Source organism: Leuresthes tenuis, unplaced genomic scaffold, assembly GCF_036924035.1.
Source record: "Leuresthes tenuis unplaced genomic scaffold, fLeuTen1.0.hap1 SCAF_15, whole genome shotgun sequence".
Lineage (NCBI taxonomy): Eukaryota > Metazoa > Chordata > Actinopteri > Atheriniformes > Atherinopsidae > Leuresthes > Leuresthes tenuis.
This window is the reverse complement of record NW_027325369.1, coordinates 820672-848491: the sequence shown is the minus strand read 5'-3', so window position 1 is coordinate 848491 and position 27820 is coordinate 820672. Positions and strand designations below refer to the sequence as shown.

Here is a 27820-nt window from a genome sequence, read left to right as displayed (position 1 = left end):
AGTGCAGAATAAGGGAACAAAATCAGGACATTTGTGGGGAGGAAACGTTGCTTTTATTCAAAGGCATTTCATCTGGTCCCCATCAAGCATGAATTTAAGTTTAACAGCGAAGCTCCTCACTGTTCCACACAGTTCTGCCAAGGTGAGCCTGAAACATCATGTCCAACAGTGATACCAACAGTAATATCAGCCATAACAACAGGAAATCTGGAAAACTTATGAACAGTGCAGCGGTTAAACAGGCAGTTTAGATCCGGAGACCTGGACCCGTCAGAGCTCAGTAGATCCAGGTCAGCAGACACAGGAGACCCCGGGGACTTCGTTATAGTGTCAGTGAGCTGTATGCGTGCGTGCGCGCGTGTTTACCTTATTGCCGAGGTCGTGTTTGTGCCGCGCGGTGCCGCTCCGCCGGAGTTTGATGGACGGGGAGCGCAGCAGGTTCTTGATGCGGCTGCGGATCGTTCCGCTTCCGTCGGAGGACATCGCGCGTTAGCTGCCGGTTAGCCGTGCCTGTCAGAGGCTGCAGTCCCTGCGTCGATCAGCCGATCAGCTACAAATCGCCTTGTCCTCTCTCGCTCGCTCTGCTGCCGTCATCTTGTCTACGACCTTTCCGCTCGCCTGGACCTGGACCTGGTTCCGGACATCTGTTCCCTGCTGCTCCGCAGAGTATTTCTCCGCCGCATCAAAGATATTTCTGAGCAGAACGGACTAAGACAAGCGACTCTTCGCCAGCATCAAGACCGCATGCGGCACTAACAGCACCGCTTCCGGTGACGCTTTTCAGAGTAAAGCTGCCAAAGTGGACTAAACAAAAACAACTCTTACATTTTTATTGAAATATGATGGATAAACTCAGAGACGTAACACAATCTGGAAACATTTTAACCTTTTATGGAAAGACTGGCCGTAATTCCTTATTATTGGGCTGTCCCACATATTCTCTGAAAAGCCTCCAGCTGATCCAAAACCCTGCAGCCAGAGTTCTGATGAGAACTAACAGCAGAGATAATGTTTCTCCAGTTTTAGCTTCTCTTCATTGGCTCCCTGTTAAATTCAGAATAGAATCTAAGATTCTTCTCCTCACATATAAAGCTCTTAATGACCGAGCTCCATCACATCTTAAAGATCTCACAGCTGGATATTTCCCCAACAGAGCACTTTGCTCTCAGGCTGCAGGTTTCCTTGTGGTTCCCAGAGTTTCTAAAAGCAGAATGGGAGGCAGAGCCTTCAGTTATCAGGCCCCTAAAAGCAGAATGGGAGGCAGAGCCTTCAGTTATCAGGCCCCTAAAAGCAGAATGGGAGGCAGAGCCTTCAGTTATCAGGCCCCTAAAAGCAGAATGGGAGGCAGAGCCTTCAGTTATCAGGCCCCTAAAAGCAGAATGGGGGGCAGAGCCTTCAGTTATCAGGCCCCTAAAAGCAGAATGGGAGGCAGAGCCTTCAGTTATCAGGGCCCAGTCTTGTTCTCTTGCCCCTTCCTGATTAAATTTAAATATATGAAGGCTGTCTAAAGTTGAAAAGCAAACTCTGGAAGGAGGAAGTGAATTAATTGTCCATGATCAGTTCGGTAATATTGACTAGAATATATTTTGTTGTTCTATCACAGAAACGTGGGTAGTGTGTAATGCATGTGTGGGTGCAAGAATATAAACATGGATAGCTATTCTAATTTGTGTGTTTTTTAAACCATTTTAAAAAAGGAATATTTAGTTATATTTTAACCAAACCAAGGCTCTGCCAAAGTAGTAAAGTAGTAAGTAGTAAAAAAAGATACAAAGCAGAAGAACTTACTAACAAAAAAGGACTGGAGGATCGACTGAACAGATAAATTAACTGACTGACAGACTCAGAAACAAGAACATCATTCGATGAATTAACATATGAATTAATTGGATCATGATTACAATGAATTGAATTCCAATTGGCTTGAATTGGACTTTATTACTTAAGTGCCTTGAGATGACAATTGTTGTAATCTGGCGCTATATAAATAAAACTGAATTTAATTGAATTGAACTGAAAACAGGTTAGCACTAATCAATGATGAAAACCAGGAAAATCAGGAAGTAAAACTCAACAAAATAAACATAGAAGAGACTGAGCCGAAGGCAGGTTCCGGGCAAGATGGCGGACTGGGTGCATCGTGTCAATCAATCAATCTTTATTTCTGAAGCACTTTTAATACAAAAGAATGATGCAACAGAAAGTGCTATGCATGGCTAATAAAACATGAATTAAAAACACAAACAAACAGAAAAGAAAAGAAAAAACATCACTTTACCCACTTCAGGAAGGCTGTTCCACAAGTGAGGACCATAAAAACTAGTCCCTGCTCTGGGAATGAATAAGAGAACTGATGACCTGAGGGCTCTGGGAGGCTCATAAACTGAAAGCAAGTCAGATAAATACTCAGGACTAAACCATGAAGAGCTTTAAAAACTTGTCAAATAATTTTAAAATCAATTTGGAAACCCCCCCGCAAACGTCTTCTCTGTCACCTGCACCTCAAAATTTGCAATATAAGCATTTGTTCTTCAATATTGATGAGCTCCAACTGCAAATACAGCTGCTCCATCTCGGTTGCCATTGGTTACTGCCATTAACTGTGACCAGAAGAGAAAGCAAGGATTTGGCTATAACCTGAAACCACACAAACACACAGCCACACCCCCTAGTGGCATGGCGGTGAACTGCAGAGCAGTTGGAACTTATTCCATAAACGTGTTGTACATAACTATTTGTGAAATAAAACGTTTTTTAAATGACATAAATCATGACACCCGCCTCATTTTGATTTCCAAGCAGCTCTGAGTGTTTGCAGCTTGTAGCAGCTGGTGGCTGCGGGTAGTGTTTGCTAATTCAAACATTCCAATAAATCAATTTTTAAACAAAAAGCAAATACAAGTCCATGGAATACCTCATTCTCATCCTCTTTAACCCCTTAACATTCCTGCAATTTTTGCCTGAAACTCCTAAAAAAAGCATACCCAAAGCAAATTGAAAGCTGTTCTTGAACCATTTGGAGTAGAGGCCTGGTTGAGGTCTCTTTTGAAAGAAAACACTCAGTTCTCAGTCAGAATCTTGGTAAGAGCTTCTGTCACAGCGTCTTAAAAGTCTTAAAAGTGACTTTAGCATAGGGCTACGGACTGGAAAACATAATGAGACTACAGCCTGAAGTCTAACCTAGACCCACTTCAAAATTTGACTGTAATACAACAACAAAAAAGAACATTTTGTACAGGTTTTTCTAAGGATAGGACCAGGCATGCCAAAGCTGTGCCAAAGCTGTGCCAAAGCTGTGCCAAAGCTGTGCCAAAGCTGTGCCAAAGCTGTGCCAATTGGAGAGCCTTGGGGGTAAAAAGGCTGCCATTCCTGAACGCTTCAACATAGAGCCATGATCTTGGGCTCTAATGAAAGGTTACACTTGGGACTGTCTTATTCCACACCCAGATCCCCTGTTAGTATTGCTGACAAAGAGTAACAGAAGCACAAACACATTGTTTCTATAAACAGAACTTTGTGCATACAATGAAGAAAAGTTCTAACAAATAGTTTGGTCTAACAGCCAATTATTTTATATACAAAATTAAATACATAGTAGAGGGATGCATTGGGATTGGGACCCGCCAACTCAAATCTCGTGGGAGCGGGAGGTATGAACTTTGCTGCGGCTAAAAAAACCCACTGCGGGATGCAGTGTTGCCAGGTGTACGATAATTATCTTATTTGTACAATAATTTTGCCCTGTGTACGATGTACGATCAATAATCCCCAAAAAAGGCCACATATATGATCATTTGACCATTCTGTGAATATGTGGTTGTAATCGGTTGTAATCAGCCTGTCTGTCGGATTTTTTTGTGAACCCTGAAGGCATTTCCATTTCCATGTGACAAGTTTCAAGCCAATCGTGCTTTTCTATGTGAGCTACGAGTGACGTGCATGCGTTTGCTGCAGAAGTTCCTAACAGTAGGTGGAGCATGATTTGGCTCATTAGTTCCAACTCGTCATTGTTTACGGGGACATTTAGCCTAACGCAACTGTGGGGCTGCTGATGCAAAGTCATCAAAATATGTCCAACGCACAAATTATTGCATTTCAAAAGGCAGAAAATACTTGTGTACATAGTATATATATATATATAGTTGTACTTCTTTACTGCTGGTGGAACAGGGATGTCCTTCAGAGTCCACTGCCCATCTCCACCTCTCCACCACTGGACAGTGTCCTCTCTGTGGGCTGTAGGCAGCCTGGAACACAAAAAAACATCTCTCATGTCTTTCCACTGGAGGAACAGGATGGAGTCGTTCCTGAGCCACCTGATGCTCCCTTGTGGTGAACTGAAGTCGAGGCCATTTGTTCTTGATTTTGGATAGCCAATCCTGTTGGTTCGGATGGTCCCACATGCCCTGATCTTTTGCTGAAGCACATCACAGAAAAGCATTTGTGGACAAATTGTCTCCAAGAAGTGTATACCCAGTGTCAAGTAGGTTGGTGTAGACCAGCTGCATTTCCCTTCTTCTGATCATTAGCAGCATCCTCTGCCCTGCTTATCAGGAGGAACTTTTTACATGACATGACAGCATTTAACCAGTCCCATATATATATATATAGATATGTATATAGATAAATAATCAAAGCCATGAAACGGAACATGTCCTGTAAGGAAATATCAGTCCAATATCAGGCAGTTGGTGTTTATATGTGTGTGACACCAAACTCATGTTTTCTTGCAAATTATTGTCTGTAGTATGGAGTTTGTGAAAAAAAGAAAAAACCTGCAATACTGTATATGATGATGTGGAAATAAGCCACATAAGCAAATACAGCTGCTCCATCTCGGTTGCCATTGGTTACTGCCATTAACTGTGACCAGAAGAGAAAGCAAGGATTTGGCTATAACCTGAAACCACACAAACACACAGCCACACCCCCTAGTGGCATGGCGGTGAACTGCAGAGCAGTTGGAACTTATTCCATAAACGTGTTGTACATAACTATTTGTGAAATAAAACGTTTTTTAAATGACATAAATCATGACACCCGCCTCATTTTGATTTCCAAGCAGCTCTGAGTGTTTGCAGCTTGTAGCAGCTGGTGGCTGCGGGTAGTGTTTGCTAATTCAAACATTCCAATAAATCAATTTTTAAACAAAAAGCAAATACAAGTCCATGGAATACCTCATTCTCATCCTCTTTAACCCCTTAACATTCCTGCAATTTTTGCCTGAAACTCCTAAAAAAAGCATACCCAAAGCAAATTGAAAGCTGTTCTTGAACCATTTGGAGTAGAGGCCTGGTTGAGGTCTCTTTTGAAAGAAAACACTCAGTTCTCAGTCAGAATCTTGGTAAGAGCTTCTGTCACAGCGTCTTAAAAGTCTTAAAAGTGACTTTAGCATAGGGCTACGGACTGGAAAACATAATGAGACTACAGCCTGAAGTCTAACCTAGACCCACTTCAAAATTTGACTGTAATACAACAACAAAAAAGAACATTTTGTACAGGTTTTTCTAAGGATAGGACCAGGCATGCCAAAGCTGTGCCAAAGCTGTGCCAAAGCTGTGCCAAAGCTGTGCCAAAGCTGTGCCAAAGCTGTGCCAATTGGAGAGCCTTGGGGGTAAAAAGGCTGCCATTCCTGAACGCTTCAACATAGAGCCATGATCTTGGGCTCTAATGAAAGGTTACACTTGGGACTGTCTTATTCCACACCCAGATCCCCTGTTAGTATTGCTGACAAAGAGTAACAGAAGCACAAACACATTGTTTCTATAAACAGAACTTTGTGCATACAATGAAGAAAAGTTCTAACAAATAGTTTGGTCTAACAGCCAATTATTTTATATACAAAATTAAATACATAGTAGAGGGATGCATTGGGATTGGGACCCGCCAACTCAAATCTCGTGGGAGCGGGAGGTATGAACTTTGCTGCGGCTAAAAAAACCCACTGCGGGATGCAGTGTTGCCAGGTGTACGATAATTATCTTATTTGTACAATAATTTTGCCCTGTGTACGATGTACGATCAATAATCCCCAAAAAAGGCCACATATATGATCATTTGACCATTCTGTGAATATGTGGTTGTAATCGGTTGTAATCAGCCTGTCTGTCGGATTTTTTTGTGAACCCTGAAGGCATTTCCATTTCCATGTGACAAGTTTCAAGCCAATCGTGCTTTTCTATGTGAGCTACGAGTGACGTGCATGCGTTTGCTGCAGAAGTTCCTAACAGTAGGTGGAGCATGATTTGGCTCATTAGTTCCAACTCGTCATTGTTTACGGGGACATTTAGCCTAACGCAACTGTGGGGCTGCTGATGCAAAGTCATCAAAATATGTCCAACGCACAAATTATTGCATTTCAAAAGGCAGAAAATACTTGTGTACATAGTATATATATATATATAGTTGTACTTCTTTACTGCTGGTGGAACAGGGATGTCCTTCAGAGTCCACTGCCCATCTCCACCTCTCCACCACTGGACAGTGTCCTCTCTGTGGGCTGTAGGCAGCCTGGAACACAAAAAAACATCTCTCATGTCTTTCCACTGGAGGAACAGGATGGAGTCGTTCCTGAGCCACCTGATGCTCCCTTGTGGTGAACTGAAGTCGAGGCCATTTGTTCTTGATTTTGGATAGCCAATCCTGTTGGTTCGGATGGTCCCACATGCCCTGATCTTTTGCTGAAGCACATCACAGAAAAGCATTTGTGGACAAATTGTCTCCAAGAAGTGTATACCCAGTGTCAAGTAGGTTGGTGTAGACCAGCTGCATTTCCCTTCTTCTGATCATTAGCAGCATCCTCTGCCCTGCTTATCAGGAGGAACTTTTTACATGACATGACAGCATTTAACCAGTCCCATATATATATATATAGATATGTATATAGATAAATAATCAAAGCCATGAAACGGAACATGTCCTGTAAGGAAATATCAGTCCAATATCAGGCAGTTGGTGTTTATATGTGTGTGACACCAAACTCATGTTTTCTTGCAAATTATTGTCTGTAGTATGGAGTTTGTGAAAAAAAGAAAAAACCTGCAATACTGTATATGATGATGTGGAAATAAGCCGGGGTCTGGGTGGACGTTGGGGTTTGAAGATGGGTTGTGGACGAGTAATGTCTTGAATCCCAGTATCATTCCAGCACTCTTCAGTCAGTCCTTTCCGTTTTAACCACTGCTGGTCCTGACTCTCCCCCTCCCTCCTCTTCTCTCTCAACCTCTTGCTTTTCTTTTGTTTCATTGACCTTTTCCAGGAGGGAGGATGGGGCTGCTCTAAACTTTTGTTTTGTTCCAATCTGCTTTTAGAGGAAGAAGCACGTGGGACTGAATTATCTTCAGACGTTCTATTATGAAAAACAAAGAAAAAACAAAGAAATGTATTTTATAATACAAGAAAGACTGAGCATTTCTCTTTTTGGCTTTATTGATGAAAATGCTGCTGAGTGACTTTGCAGACTCCACAATTTCTTTCGAGAACAATCTATCTATCTATCTATCTATCTATCTAACTAGCTAGCTATTTATATAATAATATGAGGTAAAGTAAAAATAAAAAATGAATACAACATAATTTTTGAGAGCATCGAGAGCAACGTTCACACAATGAACTCCAGAGTCAAAGAAGGATCGCTGCCCCCCTCTGACGTCAGAAGCATCGCTGCCCCCCTCTTACATCAGAAGCATCGCTGCCCCCCTCTGAAGTCAGAAGCATCGCTGCCCCCCTCTGACGTCAGAAGCATCGCTGCCCCCCTATTACATCAGAAGCATCGCTGCCCCCCTATTACATCAGAAGCATCGCTGCCCCCCTCTTACATCAGAAGCATCACTGCCCCCCTCTGACATCAGAAACATCGCTGCCCCCCTCTGACGTCAGAAGCATCGCTGCCCCCCTCTTACATCACAAGCATCGCTGCCCCCCTCTGACGTCAGAAGCATCGCTGCCCCCCTCTTACATCACAAGCATCACTGCCCCCCTCTGACGTCAGAAGCATCGCTGCCCCCCTCTTACATCACAAGCATCGCTGCCCCCCTCTGACGTCAGAAGCATCGCTGCCCCCCTCTTACATCACAAGCATCGCTGCCCCCCTCTGACGTCAGAAGCATCGCTGCCCCCCTCTTACATCACAAGCATCGCTGCCCCCCTCTGACTTCAGAAACATCGCTGCCCCCCTCTGACGTCAGAAGCATCGCTGCCCCCCTCTGACTTCAGAAGCATCGCTGCCCCCCTCTTACATCACAAGCATCACTGCCCCCCTCTGACGTCAGAAGCATCGCTGCCCCCCTCTTACATCACAAGCATCGCTGCCCCCCTCTGACGTCAGAAGCATCGCTGCCCCCCTCTTACATCACAAGCATCGCTGCCCCCCTCTGACTTCAGAAGCATCGCTGCCCCCCTCTTACGTCAGAAGCATCGCTGCCCCCCTCTGACGTCAGAAGCATCGCTGCCCCCCTCTGACTTCAGAAGCATCGCTGCCCCCCTCTTACATCACAAGCATCGCTGCCCCCCTCTTACATCACAAGCATCACTGCCCCCCTCTGACTTCAGAGACATCGCTGCCCCCCTCTGACGTCAGAAGCATCGCTGCCCCCCTCTGACTTCAGAAGCATCGCTGCCCCCCTCTTACATCACAAGCATCGCTGCCCCCCTCTTACATCACAAGCATCACTGCCCCCCTCTGACTTCAGAGACATCGCTGCCCCCCTCTTACGTAAGAAGCATCGATGACCCCCTCTGACATAAGAAGCATCGCTGCCCCCCTCTGACTTCAGAGACATCGCTGCCCCCCTCTGACGTCAGAAGCATCGCTGCCCCCCTCTGACGTAAGAAACATCGCTGCCCCCCTCTGACATCAGAGACATCGCTGCCCCCCTCTGACATCAGAAACATCGCTGCCCCCCTCTGACATCAGAAACATCGCTGCCCCCCTCTTACGTAAGAAGCATCGCTGCCCCCCTTTGACGTCAGAAGCATCGCTGCCCCCCTCTGACGTAAGAAGCATCACTGCCCCCCTCTTACGTCAGAAACATCGCTGCCCCCCTCTGATGTCAGAAACATCGCTGCCCCCCTCTTACATCACAAATATCGCTGCCCCCCTCTGACGTCAGAAGCATCGCTGCCCCCCTCTTACATAAGAAACATCGCTGCCCCCCTTTTACGTAAGAAGCATCGCTGCCCCCCTCTTACGTCACAAGCATCGTTGCCCCCCTTTTACGTAAGAAGCATCGTTGCCCCCCTTTTACGTAAGAAGCATCGCTGCCCCCCTCTGACTTCAGAAGCATCGCTGCCCCCCTCTGACTTCAGAAGCATCGCTGCCCCCCTTTGAAGTCAGAAGCATCGCTGCCCCCCTCTGACATCAGAAGCATCGCTGCCCCCCTCTGACATAAGAAGCATCGCTGCCCCCCTCTTAAGTCAGAAGCATCGCTGCCCCCCTCTGACATCAGAAGCATCGCTGCCCCCCTCTGACATAAGAAGCATCGCTGCCCCCCTTTGAAGTCAGAAGCATCACTGCCCCCCTCTGACATCAGAAGCATCGCTGCCCCCCTCTGACGTCAGAAGCATCGCTGCCCCCCTCTTTTGTCAGAAACATCGCTGACCCCCTCTGACATCAGAAGCATCGCTGCCCCCCTTTGAAGTCAGAAGCATCGCTGCCCCCCTCTGACGTAAGAAGCATCGCTGCCCCCCTTTGAAGTCGGAAGCATCGCTGCCCCCCTCTTACGTCAGAAGCATCGCTGCCCCCCTCTGACTTCAGAGACATCGCTGCCCCCCTCTGACGTAAGAAGCATCGCTGCCCCCCTTTGAAGTCGGAAGCATCGCTGCCCCCCTCTTACGTCAGAAGCATCGCTGCCCCCCTCTTACATCAGAAGCATCGCTGCCCCCCTTTGATGTCAGAAGCATCGCTGCCCCCCTCTGACGTCAGAAGCATCGCTGCCCCCCTCTGACTTCAGAGACATCGCTGCCCCCCTCTGACGTCAGAAGCATCGCTGCCCCCCTCTTACGTAAGAAGCATCGCTGCCCCCCTCTGACGTCAGAAGCATCGCTGCCCCCCTCTTACATAAGAAGCATCGCTGCCCCCCTCTGACGTCAGAAGCATCGCTGCCCCCCTCTTACATAAGAAGCATCGCTGCCCCCCTCTTACATAAGAAGCATCGCTGCCCCCTTCTGATGTCAGAAGCATCGCTGCCCCCCTCTTACATAAGAAGCATCGCTGCCCCCCTCTTACGTAAGAAACATCGCTGCCCCCCTCTGACGTCAGAAGCATCGCTGCCCCCTTCTGATGTCAGAAGCATCGCTGCCCCCCTCTTACGTCACAAGCATCGCTGCCCCCCTCTGACTTCAGAAGCATCGCTGCCCCCCTCTGACTTCAGAAGCATCGCTGCCCCCCTCTGACATAAGAAGCATCGCTGCCCCCCTCTGACGTCAGAAGCATCGCTGCCCCCCTCTTTTGTCAGAAGCATCGCTGCCCCCCTCTGACTTCAGAAGCATCGCTGCCCCCCTCTGACATAAGAAGCATCGCTGCCCCCCTTTGATGTCAGAAGCATCGCTGCCCCCCTCTGACATAAGAAGCATCGCTGCCCCCCTCTGACATAAGAAGCATCGCTGCCCCCCTTTGATGTCAGAAGCATCGCTGCCCCCCTCTGACATAAGAAGCATCGCTGCCCCCCTTTGATGTCAGAAACATCGCTGCCCCCCTCTTACATCACAAATATCGCTGCCCCCCTCTGATGTCAGAATTATCGCTGCCCCCCTCTTACGTCAGAAACATCGCTGCCCCCCTCTGATGTCAGAAACATCGCTGCCCCCCCCTGACTTCAGAAGCATCGCTGCCCCCCTCTTACGTAAGAAGCATCGCTGCCCCCCTCTGACGTCAGAAGCATCGCTGCCCCCCCCTGACGTCAGAAACATCGCTGCCCCCCTCTGAAGTCAGAAGCATCGCTGCCCCCCTCTTACATCACAAATATCGCTGCCCCCCTCTTACGTCAGAAGCATCGCTGCCCCCCTCTGACATCAGAAGCATCGCTGCCCCCCTCTGACTTCAGAAGCATCGCTGCCCCCCTCTTACATCACAAATATCGCTGCCCCCCTCTTACGTCAGAAGCATCGCTGCCCCCCTCTTACATCAGAAGCATCGCTGCCCCCCTCTGACGTCAGAAGCATCGCTGCCCCCCCCTGACGTCAGAAACATCGCTGCCCCCCTCTGAAGTCAGAAGCATCGCTGCCCCCCTCTTACATCACAAATATCGCTGCCCCCCTCTTACGTCAGAAGCATCGCTGCCCCCCTCTGACTTCAGAAGCATCGCTGCCCCCCTCTTACGTCACAAGCATCGCTGCCCCCCTCTTTTGTCAGAAGCATCGCTGCCCCCCTCTGACTTCAGAAGCATCGCTGCCCCCCTCTGACGTCAGAAGCATCGCTGCCCCCCTCTGACATAAGAAGCATCGCTGCCCCCCTCTGACTTCAGAAGCATCGCTGCCCCCCTCTGATGTCAGAATTATCGCTGCCCCCCTCTTACGTCAGAAACATCGCTGCCCCCCTCTGACTTCAGAAGCATCGCTGCCCCCCTCTTACGTCACAAGCATCGCTGCCCCCCTCTTTTGTCAGAAGCATCGCTGCCCCCCTCTGACTTCAGAAGCATCGCTGCCCCCCTCTGACGTCAGAAGCATCGCTGCCCCCCTCTGACATAAGAAGCATCGCTGCCCCCCTCTGACTTCAGAAGCATCGCTGCCCCCCTCTGATGTCAGAATTATCGCTGCCCCCCTCTTACGTCAGAAACATCGCTGCCCCCCTCTGATGTCAGAAACATCGCTGCCCCCCTCTTACATCACAAATATCGCTGCCCCCCTCTGATGTCAGAATTATCGCTGCCCCCCTCTTACGTCAGAAACATCGCTGCCCCCCTCTGATGTCAGAAACATCGCTGCCCCCCCCTGACTTCAGAAGCATCGCTGCCCCCCTCTTACGTAAGAAGCATCGCTGCCCCCCTCTGACATAAGAAGCATCGCTGCCCCCCTCTGAAGTCAGAAGCATCGCTGCCCCCCTTTGATGTCAGAATTATCGCTGCCCCCCTCTTACGTCAGAAATATCGCTGCCCCCCTCTTACGTCAGAAACATCGCTGCCCCCCTCTGAAGTCAGAATTATCGCTGCCCCCCTCTTACATCACAAATATCGCTGCCCCCCTCTGACGTAAGAAGCATCGCTGCCCCCCTCTTACATCACAAGCATCGCTGCCCCCCTTTGACGTCAGAAGCATCGCTGCCCCCCTCTGACATCAGAAACATCGCTGCCCCCCCTTTGACGTCAGAAGCATCGCTGCCCCCCTCTTACGTAAGAAGCATCGCTGCCCCCCTCTGACGTCAGAAGCATCGCTGCCCCCCTCTGATGTCAGAATTATCGCTGCCCCCCTCTGACGTAAGAAGCATCGCTGCCCCCCTCTGACATCAGAAACATCGCTGCCCCCCTCTGACGTCAGAAGCATCGCTGCCCCCCTCTTACGTAAGAAGCATCGCTGCCCCCCTCTGACGTAAGAAGCATCGCTGCCCCCCTCTGACGTCAGAAGCATCGCTGCCCCCCTCTTACGTAAGAAGCATCGCTGCCCCCCTCTGACGTAAGAAGCATCGCTGCCCCCCTCTGACGTAAGAAGCATCGCTGCCCCCCTCTGACGTCAGAAGCATCGCTGCCCCCCCTCTGATGTCAGAATTATCGCTGCCCCCCTCTGACGTAAGAAGCATCGCTGCCCCCCTCTGACATCAGAAACATCGCTGACCCCCTCTGACGTAAGAAGCATCGCTGCCCCCCTCTTACATCACAAGCATCGCTGCCCCCCTTTGACGTCAGAAGCATCGCTGCCCCCCTCTGACATCAGAAACATCGCTGCCCCCCCTTTGACGTCAGAAGCATCGCTGCCCCCCTCTGACGTCAGAAGCATCGCTGCCCCCCTCTTACGTCAGAAGCATCGCTGCCCCCCTCTGACATCAGAAACATCACTGCCCCCCTCTGACGTAAGAAGCATCGCTGCCCCCCTCTGACATCAGAAGCATCGCTGCCCCCCTCTGACATCAGAAGCATCGCTGCCCCCCTCTTACATAAGAAACATCGCTGCCCCCCTCTGACGTCAGAAGCATCGCTGCCCCCTTCTGATGTCAGAAGCATCGCTGCCCCCCTCTTACGTCACAAGCATCGCTGCCCCCCTCTTTTGTCAGAAGCATCGCTGCCCCCCTCTGACGTCAGAAGCATCGCTGCCCCCCTCTGACTTCAGAAGCATCGCTGCCCCCTTCTGATGTCAGAAGCATCGCTGCCCCCCTCTTACGTCACAAGCATCGCTGCCCCCCTCTTTTGTCAGAAGCATCGCTGCCCCCCTCTGACGTCAGAAGCATCGCTGCCCCCCTTTGATGTCAGAAGCATCGCTGCCCCCCTCTGACATCAGAAACATCGCTGCCCCCCTCTTACGTCAGAAACATCGCTGCCCCCCTCTGATGTCAGAATTATCGCTGCCCCCCTCTGACGTAAGAAGCATCGCTGCCCCCCTCTGACATCAGAAACATCGCTGCCCCCCTCTTTTGTCAGAAGCATCGCTGCCCCCCTCTGATGTCAGAAACATCGCTGCCCCCCTCTTACATCACAAATATCGCTGCCCCCCTCTGATGTCAGAATTATCGCTGCCCCCCTCTTACGTCAGAAACATCGCTGCCCCCCTCTGATGTCAGAAACATCGCTGCCCCCCCCTGACTTCAGAAGCATCGCTGCCCCCCTCTTACGTAAGAAGCATCGCTGCCCCCCTCTGACATCAGAAGCATCGCTGCCCCCCCCCTGACGTCAGAAACATCTCTGCCCCCCTTTGATGTCAGAATTATCGCTGCCCCCCTCTTACATCACAAATATCGCTGCCCCCCTCTTACGTCAGAAACATCGCTGACCCCCCTCTGACGTAAGAAGCATCGCTGCCCCCCTCTTACATCACAAGCATCGCTGCCCCCCTTTGACGTCAGAAGCATCGCTGCCCCCCTCTGACATCAGAAACATCGCTGCCCCCCTCTTACGTCAGAAACATCGCTGCCCCCCTCTGACGTCAGAAGCATCGCTGCCCCCCTCTGACATCAGAAACATCGCTGCCCCCCTCTTACGTCAGAAACATCGCTGCCCCCCTCTGATGTCAGAATTATCGCTGCCCCCCTCTGACGTAAGAAGCATCGCTGCCCCCCTCTGACATCAGAAACATCGCTGCCCCCCTCTGACGTAAGAAGCATCGCTGCCCCCCTCTTACGTAAGAAGCATCGCTGCCCCCCTCTGACGTCAGAAGCATCGCTGCCCCCCTCTGACGTCAGAAGCATCGCTGCCCCCCTCTGACGTAAGAAGCATCGCTGCCCCCCTCTTACGTAAGAAGCATCGCTGCCCCCCTCTGACGTCAGAAGCATCGCTGCCCCCCTCTGACGTCAGAAGCATCGCTGCCCCCCTCTGACGTAAGAAGCATCGCTGCCCCCCTCTTACGTAAGAAGCATCGCTGCCCCCCTCTGACGTCAGAAGCATCGCTGCCCCCCTCTGATGTCAGAATTATCGCTGCCCCCCTCTGACGTCAGAAGCATCGCTGCCCCCCTCTGACGTAAGAAGCATCGCTGCCCCCCTCTGACATCAGAAACATCACTGCCCCCCTCTGACGTAAGAAGCATCGCTGCCCCCCTCTGACGTAAGAAGCATCGCTGCCCCCCTCTGACATCAGAAGCATCGCTGCCCCCCTCTGACATCAGAAGCATCGCTGCCCCCCTCTGACGTCAGAAGCATCGCTGCCCCCCTCTTACGTAAGAAGCATCGCTGCCCCCCTCTGACGTCAGAAGCATCGCTGCCCCCCTCTGATGTCAGAATTATCGCTGCCCCCCTCTGACGTCAGAAGCATCGCTGCCCCCCTCTGACGTAAGAAAAATCGCTGCCCCCCTCTGACATCAGAAACATCACTGCCCCCCTCTGACGTAAGAAGCATCGCTGCCCCCCTCTGACATCAGAAGCATCGCTGCCCCCCTCTGACTTCAGAAGCATCGCTGCCCCCTTCTGATGTCAGAAGCATCGCTGCCCCCCTCTTACGTCACAAGCATCGCTGCCCCCCTCTTTTGTCAGAAGCATCGCTGCCCCCCTCTGACTTCAGAAGCATCGCTGCCCCCCTCTGACGTCAGAAGCATCGCTGCCCCCCTCTGACATAAGAAGCATCGCTGCCCCCCTCTGACGTCAGAAGCATCGCTGCCCCCCTCTGACTTCAGAAGCATCGCTGCCCCCCTTTGATGTCAGAAGCATCGCTGCCCCCCTCTTACATCACAAATATCGCTGCCCCCCTCTGATGTCAGAATTATCGCTGCCCCCCTCTTACGTCAGAAACATCGCTGCCCCCCTCTGATGTCAGAAACATCGCTGCCCCCCTCTTACATCACAAATATCGCTGCCCCCCTCTGATGTCAGAATTATCGCTGCCCCCCTCTTACGTCAGAAACATCGCTGCCCCCCTCTGATGTCAGAAACATCGCTGCCCCCCCCTGACTTCAGAAGCATCGCTGCCCCCCTCTTACGTAAGAAGCATCGCTGCCCCCCTCTGACGTCAGAAGCATCGCTGCCCCCCCCTGACGTCAGAAACATCTCTGCCCCCCTCTGACATAAGAAGCATCGCTGCCCCCCTCTGAAGTCAGAAGCATCGCTGCCCCCCTTTGATGTCAGAATTATCGCTGCCCCCCTCTTACATCACAAATATCGCTGCCCCCCTCTTACGTCAGAAACATCGCTGCCCCCCTCTGAAGTCAGAATTATCGCTGCCCCCCTCTTACATCACAAATATCGCTGCCCCCCTCTTACGTCAGAAACATCGCTGACCCCCTCTGACGTAAGAAGCATCGCTGCCCCCCTCTTACATCACAAGCATCGCTGCCCCCCTTTGACGTCAGAAGCATCGCTGCCCCCCCTTTGACGTCAGAAGCATCGCTGCCCCCCTCTTACGTAAGAAGCATCGCTGCCCCCCTCTGACATCAGAAACATCGCTGCCCCCCTCTTACGTAAGAAGCATCGCTGCCCCCCTCTGACGTCAGAAGCATCGCTGCCCCCCTCTGATGTCAGAATTATCGCTGCCCCCCTCTGACGTAAGAAGCATCGCTGCCCCCCTCTGACATCAGAAACATCGCTGCCCCCCTCTGACGTCAGAAGCATCGCTGCCCCCCTCTTACGTAAGAAGCATCGCTGCCCCCCTCTGACGTAAGAAGCATCGCTGCCCCCCTCTTACGTAAGAAGCATCGCTGCCCCCCTCTGACGTAAGAAGCATCGCTGCCCCCCTCTTACGTAAGAAGCATCGCTGCCCCCCTCTGACGTCAGAAGCATCGCTGCCCCCCTCTGATGTCAGAATTATCGCTGCCCCCCCCTGACTTCAGAAGCATCGCTGCCCCCCTCTGACGTCAGAAGCATCGCTGCCCCCCCCTGACGTCAGAAACATCTCTGCCCCCCTTTGATGTCAGAATTATCGCTGCCCCCCTCTTACATCACAAATATCGCTGCCCCCCTCTTACGTCAGAAACATCGCTGACCCCCTCTGACGTAAGAAGCATCGCTGCCCCCCTCTTACATCACAAGCATCGCTGCCCCCCTTTGACGTCAGAAGCATCGCTGCCCCCCTCTGACATCAGAAACATCGCTGCCCCCCTCTTACGTAAGAAGCATCGCTGCCCCCCTTTGACGTCAGAAGCATCGCTGCCCCCCTCTTACGTAAGAAGCATCGCTGCCCCCCTCTGACATCAGAAACATCGCTGCCCCCCTCTTACGTAAGAAGCATCGCTGCCCCCCTCTGACGTCAGAAGCATCGCTGCCCCCCTCTGATGTCAGAATTATCGCTGCCCCCCTCTTACATCACAAATATCGCTGCCCCCCTCTTACGTCAGAAACATCGCTGACCCCCTCTGACGTAAGAAGCATCGCTGCCCCCCTCTTACATCACAAGCATCGCTGCCCCCCTTTGACGTCAGAAGCATCGCTGCCCCCCTCTGACATCAGAAACATCGCTGCCCCCCTCTTACGTAAGAAGCATCGCTGCCCCCCTTTGACGTCAGAAGCATCGCTGCCCCCCTCTTACGTAAGAAGCATCGCTGCCCCCCTCTGACATCAGAAACATCGCTGCCCCCCTCTTACGTAAGAAGCATCGCTGCCCCCCTCTGACGTCAGAAGCATCGCTGCCCCCCTCTGATGTCAGAATTATCGCTGCCCCCTTCTGACGTAAGAAGCATCGCTGCCCCCCTCTGACATCAGAAACATCGCTGCCCCCCTCTGATGTCAGAATTATCGCTGCCCCCCTCTGACGTAAGAAGCATCGCTGCCCCCCTCTGACGTCAGAAGCATCGCTGCCCCCCTCTGACGTAAGAAGCATCGCTGCCCCCCTCTTACGTAAGAAGCATCGCTGCCCCCCTCTGACGTAAGAAGCATCGCTGCCCCCCTCTGACGTAAGAAGCATCGCTGCCCCCCTCTGATGTCAGAAGCATCGCTGCCCCCCTCTTACGTCAGAAGCATCGCTGCCCCCCTCTGATGTCAGAAGCATCGCTGCCCCCCTCTTACGTCAGAAGCATCGCTGCCCCCCTCTTACGTCAGAAACATCGCTGCCCCCCTCTGAAGTCAGAATTATCGCTGACCCCCTCTGACGTAAGAAGCATCGCTGCCCCCCTCTTACATCACAAGCATCGCTGCCCCCCTTTGACGTCAGAAGCATCGCTGCCCCCCTCTGACATCAGAAACATCGCTGCCCCCCTCTTACGTAAGAAGCATCGCTGCCCCCCTCTGAAGTCAGAATTATCGCTGACCCCCTCTGACGTAAGAAGCATCGCTGCCCCCCTCTTACATCACAAGCATCGCTGCCCCCCTTTGACGTCAGAAGCATCGCTGCCCCCCTCTGACATCAGAAGCATCGCTGCCCCCCTCTGACGTCAGAAGCATCGCTGCCCCCCTCTGATGTCAGAATTATCGCTGCCCCCCTCTGACGTAAGAAGCATCTCTGCCCCCCTCTGACGTAAGAAGCATCGCTGCCCCCCTCTGACATCAGAAACATCGCTGCCCCCCTCTGACGTCAGAAGCATCGCTGCCCCCCTCTTACGTAAGAAGCATCGCTGCCCCCCTCTGACGTCAGAAGCATCGCTGCCCCCCTCTTACGTAAGAAGCATCGCTGCCCCCCTCTGACGTAAGAAGCATCGCTGCCCCCCTCTGACGTCAGAAGCATCGCTGCCCCCCTCTGATGTCAGAATTATCGCTGCCCCCCTCTGACGTCAGAAGCATCGCTGCCCCCCTCTGACGTAAGAAGCATCGCTGCCCCCCTCTGACATCAGAAGCATCGCTGCCCCCCTCTGATGTCAGAAACATCGCTGCCCCCCCCTGACTTCAGAAGCATCGCTGCCCCCCTCTTACGTAAGAAGCATCGCTGCCCCCCTCTGAAGTCAGAAGCATCGCTGCCCCCCTTTGATGTCAGAATTATCGCTGCCCCCCTCTTACATCACAAATATCGCTGCCCCCCTCTTACGTCAGAAACATCGCTGACCCCCTCTGACGTAAGAAGCATCGCTGCCCCCCTCTTACATCACAAGCATCGCTGCCCCCCTTTGACGTCAGAAGCATCGCTGCCCCCCTCTGACATCAGAAACATCGCTGCCCCCCTATTACGTAAGAAGCATCGCTGCCCCCCTTTGACGTCAGAAGCATCGCTGCCCCCCTCTGACATCAGAAACATCGCTGCCCCCCTCTTACGTAAGAAGCATCGCTGCCCCCCTCTGACGTCAGAAGCATCGCTGCCCCCCTCTGATGTCAGAATTATCGCTGCCCCCCTCTGACGTAAGAAGCATCGCTGCCCCCCTCTGACGTAAGAAGCATCGCTTCCCCCCTCTTACGTAAGAAGCATCGCTGCCCCCCTCTTACGTCAGAAACATCGCTAACCCCCTCTGATGTCAGAAGCATCGCTGCCCCCCCCTGACTTCAGAAGCATCGCTGCCCCCCTCTTACGTAAGAAGCATCGCTGCCCCCCTCTGACGTCAGAAGCATCGCTGCCCCCCCCTGACGTCAGAAACATCTCTGCCCCCCTCTGACATAAGAAGCATCGCTGCCCCCCTCTGAAGTCAGAAGCATCGCTGCCCCCCTCTGACATCAGAAGCATCGCTGCCCCCCTCTTAAGTCAGAAACATCGCTGCCCCCCTCTTAAGTCAGAAGCATCGCTGCCCCCCTTTGAAGTCGGAAGCATCGCTGCCCCCCTCTTACGTAAGAAGCATCGCTGCCCCCCTCTTATGTCAGAAGCATCGCTGCCCCCCTCTGACATAAGAAGCATCGCTGCCCCCCTCTGACGTCAGAAGCATCGCAGCCCCCCTCTTACATAAGAAACATCGCTGCCCCCCTTTGAAGTCAGAAGCATCGCTGCCCCCCTCTTACATAAGAAACATCGCTGCCCCCCTTTGAAGTCAGAAGCATCGCTGCCCCCCTCTGACGTAAGAAGCATCGCTGCCCCCCTCTGACGTCAGAAGCATCGCTGCCCCCCTCTGACGACAGAAGCTTCGCTGCCCCCCTCTTTTGTCAGAAACATCGCTGCCCCCCTCTTACGTCAGAAGCATCGCTGCCCCCCTTTGAAGTCAGAAGCATCGCTGCCCCCCTCTTACGACAGAAGCATCGCTGCCCCCCTCTGACATCAGAAACATCGCTGCCCCCCTCTTACGTCAGAAGCATCGCTGCCCCCCTCTGACATCAGAAGCATCGCTGCCCCCCTCTTTTGTCAGAAACATCGCTGCCCCCCTCTTACGTCAGAAGCATCGCTGCCCCCCTCTGACATCAGAAACATCGCTGCCCCCCTTTGAAGTCAGAAGCATCGCTGCCCCCCTCTTTTGTCAGAAACATCGCTGCCCCCCTCTTACGTCAGAAGCATCGCTGCCCCCCTCTGACATCAGAAGCATCGCTGCCCCCCTTTGAAGTCAGAAGCATCGCTGCCCCCCTCTTTTGTCAGAAACATCGCTGCCCCCCTCTTACGTCAGAAGCATCGCTGCCCCCCTCTGACATCAGAAACATCGCTGCCCCCCTCTGACATCAGAAGCATCGCTGCCCCCCTCTTACGACAGAAGCATCGCTGCCCCCCTCTGACATCAGAAACATCGCTGCCCCCCTCTTACGTCAGAAGCATCGCTGCCCCCCTCTGACATCAGAAGCATCGCTGCCCCCCTCTTTTGTCAGAAACATCGCTGCCCCCCTCTTACGACAGAAGCATCGCTGCCCCCCTCTGACATCAGAAACATCGCTGCCCCCCTCTGACATCAGAAGCATCGCTGCCCCCCTCTTACGTAAGAAGCATCGCTGCCCCCCTCTGACATCAGAAACATCGCTGCCCCCCTCTTACGTAAGAAGCATCGCTGCCCCCCTCTGACGTCAGAAGCATCGCTGCCCCCCTCTGATGTCAGAATTATCGCTGCCCCCCTCTGACGTAAGAAGCATCGCTGCCCCCCTCTGACATCAGAAACATCGCTGCCCCCCTCTGATGTCAGAATTATCGCTGCCCCCCTCTGACGTAAGAAGCATCGCTGCCCCCCTCTGACGTCAGAAGCATCGCTGCCCCCCTCTGACGTAAGAAGCATCGCTGCCCCCCTCTTACGTAAGAAGCATCGCTGCCCCCCTCTGACGTAAGAAGCATCGCTGCCCCCCTCTGACGTAAGAAGCATCGCTGCCCCCCTCTGATGTCAGAAGCATCGCTGCCCCCCTCTTACGTCAGAAGCATCGCTGCCCCCCTCTGATGTCAGAAGCATCGCTGCCCCCCTCTTACGTCAGAAGCATCGCTGCCCCCCTCTTACGTCAGAAACATCGCTGCCCCCCTCTGAAGTCAGAATTATCGCTGACCCCCTCTGACGTAAGAAGCATCGCTGCCCCCCTCTTACATCACAAGCATCGCTGCCCCCCTTTGACGTCAGAAGCATCGCTGCCCCCCTCTGACATCAGAAACATCGCTGCCCCCCTCTTACGTAAGAAGCATCGCTGCCCCCCTCTGACATCAGAAGCATCGCTGCCCCCCTCTGACGTCAGAAGCATCGCTGCCCCCCTCTGATGTCAGAATTATCGCTGCCCCCCTCTGACGTAAGAAGCATCTCTGCCCCCCTCTGACGTAAGAAGCATCGCTGCCCCCCTCTGACATCAGAAACATCGCTGCCCCCCTCTGACGTCAGAAGCATCGCTGCCCCCCTCTTACGTAAGAAGCATCGCTGCCCCCCTCTGACGTCAGAAGCATCGCTGCCCCCCTCTTACGTAAGAAGCATCGCTGCCCCCCTCTGACGTAAGAAGCATCGCTGCCCCCCTCTGACGTCAGAAGCATCGCTGCCCCCCTCTGATGTCAGAATTATCGCTGCCCCCCTCTGACGTCAGAAGCATCGCTGCCCCCCTCTGACGTAAGAAGCATCGCTGCCCCCCTCTGACATCAGAAACATCACTGCCCCCCTCTGACGTAAGAAGCATCGCTGCCCCCCTCTGACGTAAGAAGCATCGCTGCCCCCCTCTGACATCAGAAGCATCGCTGCCCCCCTCTGATGTCAGAAACATCGCTGCCCCCCCCTGACTTCAGAAGCATCGCTGCCCCCCTCTTACGTAAGAAGCATCGCTGCCCCCCTCTGAAGTCAGAAGCATCGCTGCCCCCCTTTGATGTCAGAATTATCGCTGCCCCCCTCTTACATCACAAATATCGCTGCCCCCCTCTGACGTAAGAAGCATCGCTGCCCCCCTCTTACATCACAAGCATCGCTGCCCCCCTTTGACGTCAGAAGCATCGCTGCCCCCCTCTGACATCAGAAACATCGCTGCCCCCCTATTACGTAAGAAGCATCGCTGCCCCCCTTTGACGTCAGAAGCATCGCTGCCCCCCTCTGACATCAGAAACATCGCTGCCCCCCTCTTACGTAAGAAGCATCGCTGCCCCCCTTTGACGTCAGAAGCATCGCTGCCCCCCTCTGACATCAGAAACATCGCTGCCCCCCTCTTACGTAAGAAGCATCGCTGCCCCCCTCTGACGTCAGAAGCATCGCTGCCCCCCTCTGATGTCAGAATTATCGCTGCCCCCCTCTGACGTAAGAAGCATCGCTGCCCCCCTCTGACGTAAGAAGCATCGCTTCCCCCCTCTTACGTAAGAAGCATCGCTGCCCCCCTCTTACGTCAGAAACATCGCTAACCCCCTCTGATGTCAGAAGCATCGCTGCCCCCCCCTGACTTCAGAAGCATCGCTGCCCCCCTCTTACGTAAGAAGCATCGCTGCCCCCCTCTGACGTCAGAAGCATCGCTGCCCCCCCCTGACGTCAGAAACATCTCTGCCCCCCTCTGACATAAGAAGCATCGCTGCCCCCCTCTGAAGTCAGAAGCATCGCTGCCCCCCTCTGACATCAGAAGCATCGCTGCCCCCCTCTTAAGTCAGAAACATCGCTGCCCCCCTCTTAAGTCAGAAGCATCGCTGCCCCCCTTTGAAGTCGGAAGCATCGCTGCCCCCCTCTTACGTAAGAAGCATCGCTGCCCCCCTCTTATGTCAGAAGCATCGCTGCCCCCCTCTGACATAAGAAGCATCGCTGCCCCCCTCTGACGTCAGAAGCATCGCAGCCCCCCTCTTACGTAAGAAGCATCGCTGCCCCCCTCTGACGTCAGAAGCATCGCTGCCCCCCTCTGACATCAGAAGCATCGCTGCCCCCCTTTGAAGTCAGAAGCATCGCTGCCCCCCTCTTACGACAGAAGCATCGCTGCCCCCCTCTGACATCAGAAACATCGCTGCCCCCCTCTGACATCAGAAGCATCGCTGCCCCCCTCTTATGTCAGAAGCATCGCTGCCCCCCCCTGACTTCAGAAGCATCGCTGCCCCCCTCTGACATAAGAAGCATCGCTGCCCCCCTCTGACATCAGAAGCATCGCTGCCCCCCTTTGAAGTCAGAAACATCGCTGCCCCCCTCTTTTGTCAGAAGCATCGCTGCCCCCCTCTGACGTCAGAAGCATCGCTGCCCCCCTCTTACATCACAAATATCGCTGCCCCCCTCTGATGTCAGAATTATCGCTGCCCCCCTCTTACGTCAGAAACATCGCTGCCCCCCTCTGATGTCAGAAACATCGCTGCCCCCCTCTTACATCACAAATATCGCTGCCCCCCTCTGATGTCAGAATTATCGCTGCCCCCCTCTTACGTCAGAAACATCGCTGCCCCCCTCTGATGTCAGAAGCATCGCTGCCCCCCCCTGACTTCAGAAGCATCGCTGCCCCCCTCTTACGTAAGAAGCATCGCTGCCCCCCTCTGACGTCAGAAGCATCGCTGCCCCCCCCTGACGTCAGAAACATCTCTGCCCCCCTCTGACATAAGAAGCATCGCTGCCCCCCTCTGAAGTCAGAAGCATCGCTGCCCCCCTCTGACATCAGAAGCATCGCTGCCCCCCTCTTAAGTCAGAAACATCGCTGCCCCCCTCTGATGTCAGAAACATCGCTGCCCCCCTCTTACATCACAAATATCGCTGCCCCCCTCTGATGTCAGAATTATCGCTGCCCCCCTCTTACGTCAGAAACATCGCTGCCCCCCTCTGATGTCAGAAGCATCGCTGCCCCCCCCCTGACTTCAGAAGCATCGCTGCCCCCCTCTTACGTAAGAAGCATCGCTGCCCCCCTCTGAAGTCAGAAGCATCGCTGCCCCCCTTTGATGTCAGAATTATCGCTGCCCCCCTCTTACATCACAAATATCGCTGCCCCCCTCTTACGTCAGAAACATCGCTGCCCCCCTCTGAAGTCAGAATTATCGCTGCCCCCCTCTGACGTCAGAAGCATCGCTGCCCCCCTCTGACATCAGAAACATCGCTGCCCCCCTCTTACGTAAGAAGCATCGCTGCCCCCCTTTGACGTCAGAAGCATCGCTGCCCCCCTCTTACGTAAGAAGCATCGCTGCCCCCCTCTGACGTCAGAAGCATCGCTGCCCCCCTCTGATGTCAGAATTATCGCTGCCCCCCTCTGACGTAAGAAGCATCGCTGCCCCCCTCTGACATCAGAAACATCGCTGCCCCCCTCTGATGTCAGAATTATCGCTGCCCCCCTCTTACATCAGAATTATCGCTGCCCCCCTCTGACGTAAGAAGCATCGCTGCCCCCCTCTGACGTAAGAAACATCGCTGCCCCCCTCTGACGTCAGAAGCATCGCTGCCCCCCTCTTACATCAGAAGCATCGCTGCCCCCCTCTTACGTCAGAAGCATCGCTGCCCCCCTCTTACGTCAGAAACATCGCTGCCCCCCTCTGATGTCAGAAACATCGCTGCCCCCCTCTTACATCACAAATATCGCTGCCCCCCTCTGATGTCAGAATTATCGCTGCCCCCCTCTTACGTAAGAAGCATCGCTGCCCCCCTCTGACGTCAGAAGCATCGCTGCCCCCCTCTGACGTAAGAAGCATCGCTGCCCCCCTCTGACGTAAGAAGCATCGCTGCCCCCCTCTTACGTAAGAAGCATCGCTGCCCCCCTCTGATGTCAGAATTATCGCTGCCCCCCTCTGACGTCAGAAGCATCGCTGCCCCCCTCTGACGTCAGAAGCATCGCTGCCCCCCTCTGACGTCAGAATTATCGCTGCCCCCCTCTTACGTCAGAAACATCACTGCCCCCCTCTGACGTAAGAAGCATCGCTGCCCCCCTCTGACATCAGAAGCATCGCTGCCCCCCTCTTACGTCAGAAACATCACTGCCCCCCTCTGAAGTAAGAAGCATCGCTGCCCCCCTCTGACTTCAGAAGCATCGCTGCCCCCCTCTGAAGCCAGAAGCATCGCTGCCCCCCTCTGACGTCAGAAGCATCGCTGCCCTCCTTTGAAGTAAGAAGCATCGCTGCCCCCCTCTTACGTCAGAAACATCGCTGCCCCCCTCTTTTGTCAGAAGCATCGCTGCCCCCCTCTTACGTCAGAAACATCGCTGCCCCCCTCTGACGTCAGAAGCATCGCTGCCCCCCTCTGACGTAAGAAGCATCGCTGCCCCCCTCTTACGTAAGAAGCATCGCTGCCCCCCTCTGACGTCAGAAGCATCGCTGCCCCCCTCTGACATCAGAAGCATCGCTGCCCCCCTCTTACATCAGAAACATCGCTGCCCCCCTCTTACGTCAGAAGCATCGCTGCCCCCCTCTGACATCAGAAGCATCGCTGCCCCCCTTTGAAGTCAGAAGCATCGCTGCCCCCCTCTTACGACAGAAGCATCGCTGCCCCCCTCTGACATCAGAAACATCGCTGCCCCCCTCTGACATCAGAAACATCGCTGCCCCCCTCTTTTGTCAGAAACATCGCTGCCCCCCTCTGACATAAGAAGCATCGCTGCCCCCCTCTGACATCAGAAGCATCGCTGCCCCCCTTTGAAGTCAGAAGCATCGCTGACCCCCTCTGACATCAGAAGCATCGCTGCCCCCCTTTGAAGTCAGAAGCATCGCTGACCCCCTCTGACATCAGAAGCATCGCTGCCCCCCTTTGAAGTCAGAAGCATCGCTGCCCCCCTCTTACATAAGAAGCATCGCTGCCCCCCTTTGACATCAGAAACATCGCTGCCCCCCTCTTACGTAAGAAGCATCGATGCCCCCCTCTGACATCAGAAGCATCCCTGCCCCCCTCTGACATCAGAAACATCGCTGCCCCCCTCTTACGTCACAAGCATCGCTGCCCCCCTCTTTTGTCAGAAACATCGCTGCCCCCCTTTGAAGTCAGAAGCATCGCTGCCCCCCTCTTAAGTCAGAAACATCGCTGCCCCCCTTTGAAGTCAGAAACATCGCTGCCCCCCTCTGACATCAGAAGCATCGCTGCCCCCCTCTGACATCAGAAGCATCACTGCCCCCCTCTTACAACAGAAACATCGCTGCCCCCCTCTTAAGTCAGAAGCATCGCTGCCCCCTCTTACAACAGAAACATCGCTGCCCCCCTCTTAAGTCAGAAACATCGCTGCCCCCCTCTGACATCAGAAGCATCGCTGCCCCCCTCTGACTTCAGAAGCATCGCTGCCCCCCTCTTACATAAGAAACATCGCTGCCCCCCTCTTACGTCAGAAGCATCACTGCCCCCCCTCTTACGTCACAAGCATCGTTGCCCCCCTTTTACGTAAGAAGCATCGCTGCCCCCCTCTTACGTCACAAGCATCGCTGCCCCCCTCTGACATCAGAAGCATCGCAGCCCCCCTCTTACATAAGAAACATCGCTGCCCCCCTTTGAAGTCAGAAGCATCACTGCCCCCCTCTGACATAAGAAGCATCGCTGACCCCCTCTGACATCAGAAGCATCACTGCCCCCCTCTGACATCAGAAGCATCACTGCCCCCCTCTGACATAAGAAGCATCGCTGCCCCCCTCTGACTTCAGAAGCATCACTGCCCCCCTCTGACATAAGAAGCATCGCTGACCCCCTCTGACGTAAGAAGCATCGCTGCCCCCCTTTGAAGTCGGAAGCATCGCTGCCCCCCTCTGACGTAAGAAGCATCGCTGCCCCCCTCTTACATAAGAAACATCGCTGCCCCCCTCTTACGTCAGAAGCATCGCTGCCCCCCTCTTAAGTCAGAAGCATCGCTGCCCCCCCTTTGAAGTCGGAAGCATCGCTGCCCCCCTCTGACGTAAGAAGCATCGCTGCCCCCCTCTTACATAAGAAACATCGCTGCCCCCCTCTTAAGTCAGAAGCATCGCTGCCCCCCCTTTGAAGTCGGAAGCATCGCTGCCCCCCTCTGACGTAAGAAGCATCGCTGCCCCCCTCTTAAGTCAGAAGCATCGCTGCCCCCCTTCTTAGGAGTTCTGCATCCAGACAAAACATAACCTGGGACAGACCAGGCGTAGTCCCAGACCTCCAAGTGAGATTGATGAGACATATCAGCCACAACGGTCCCATATTGTCCAGAGCTTTGCCCATCTCAGGGTGAATCTCGTCCAAGCTTTTTAGCTACTTCAGCTACCTCTGCCAAGGTGATGGGTGAGTCCTCCCCCAAGTACTCAGACTCTACCTCAACGGATGACATGCTAGCCGGACTCAGGAGATCCTTAAAGTGCTCATTCCATCACCCGATGATATCCTCAGTTCAGGTCAGGAGTTCTGCATCCAGACAAAACATAACCTGGGACAGACCAGCTGGATGGAAGCTCGTCCTCCAGTTTCTGCCACAACGGGCACCAACAACCTTCAGGCCACAGCTCCTGGAAGCCACATCTGCAGTGGAGGTCCTGAACGTGGTCCATTCAGATTCAATTTCCCCAACCTCCAACGTTACTTGAGAAAAATTGTCCCAGAGGTGTAAGTTGAAGATCTTGTGGACAGTGGCCTCTGCCAAACGTTCTAATTTCACCCTCACAGCCTGCTTGGGTTTACCAGGTCTATCCGGCAGACTTGTCCGCCAACAGACCCAAGTTGACAGCTCTGCCCCTCTCTTGACCAGAGTCCAAAACATACGGCAGCAGGTTTGATGATAAGAGTACAAAGTCGATCAACGACCTTTGGCGTAAAATGGCCTAGAACCAGATGCACTTATGAACCACCTTATTCTCAAACGTGATGTTTGTAATGGATAATCCATGACTAGTACAGAAGTCCAAAAACAAAGCACAGCATGGGTTGAGATCAGGAAGGCCAATCCTCCCAGTCATGCCTCTCCAGGTCACTGCATCATTCATGGGCATTGAAGTCTCCCCAGGTATTTCGACGATGCTTTGTTAAGATTGGTTCCTTGAAATTATAACTCATTAGTTAATTTACTTACCTTTAGAATAATTTACTTGTCACTTGCAAAATGCTGAGTTTGAGTAGTTTGGTTTGACTTTTTTTCCCGTTAGTTTTGAGAGATGGATTAGATCCATACTCCAC

At 53.4% G+C, this 27820-nt stretch overlaps 2 protein-coding genes across 3 annotated transcripts in view; both read right to left on the bottom strand.

Moving 5' to 3' along the window:
* The window catches only part of mapkbp1 (mitogen-activated protein kinase binding protein 1), a 44934-nt gene extending 44189 nt beyond the window's left edge, over positions 1 to 745 (bottom strand). For both annotated transcript variants that reach the window (XM_072365293.1, XM_072365292.1), the window contains exon 1: positions 367 to 745. In XM_072365293.1, coding sequence (XP_072221394.1) covers positions 367 to 483 — 117 coding nt within the window. In that variant the 5' untranslated portion in view covers positions 484 to 745. The remainder of the gene's footprint in view (positions 1 to 366) is intronic.
* Positions 1 to 27820, bottom strand: part of jmjd7 (jumonji domain containing 7) — a 172935-nt gene that overhangs the window by 143293 nt on the left and 1822 nt on the right. The gene's annotated exons all lie outside the window — the stretch shown is intronic.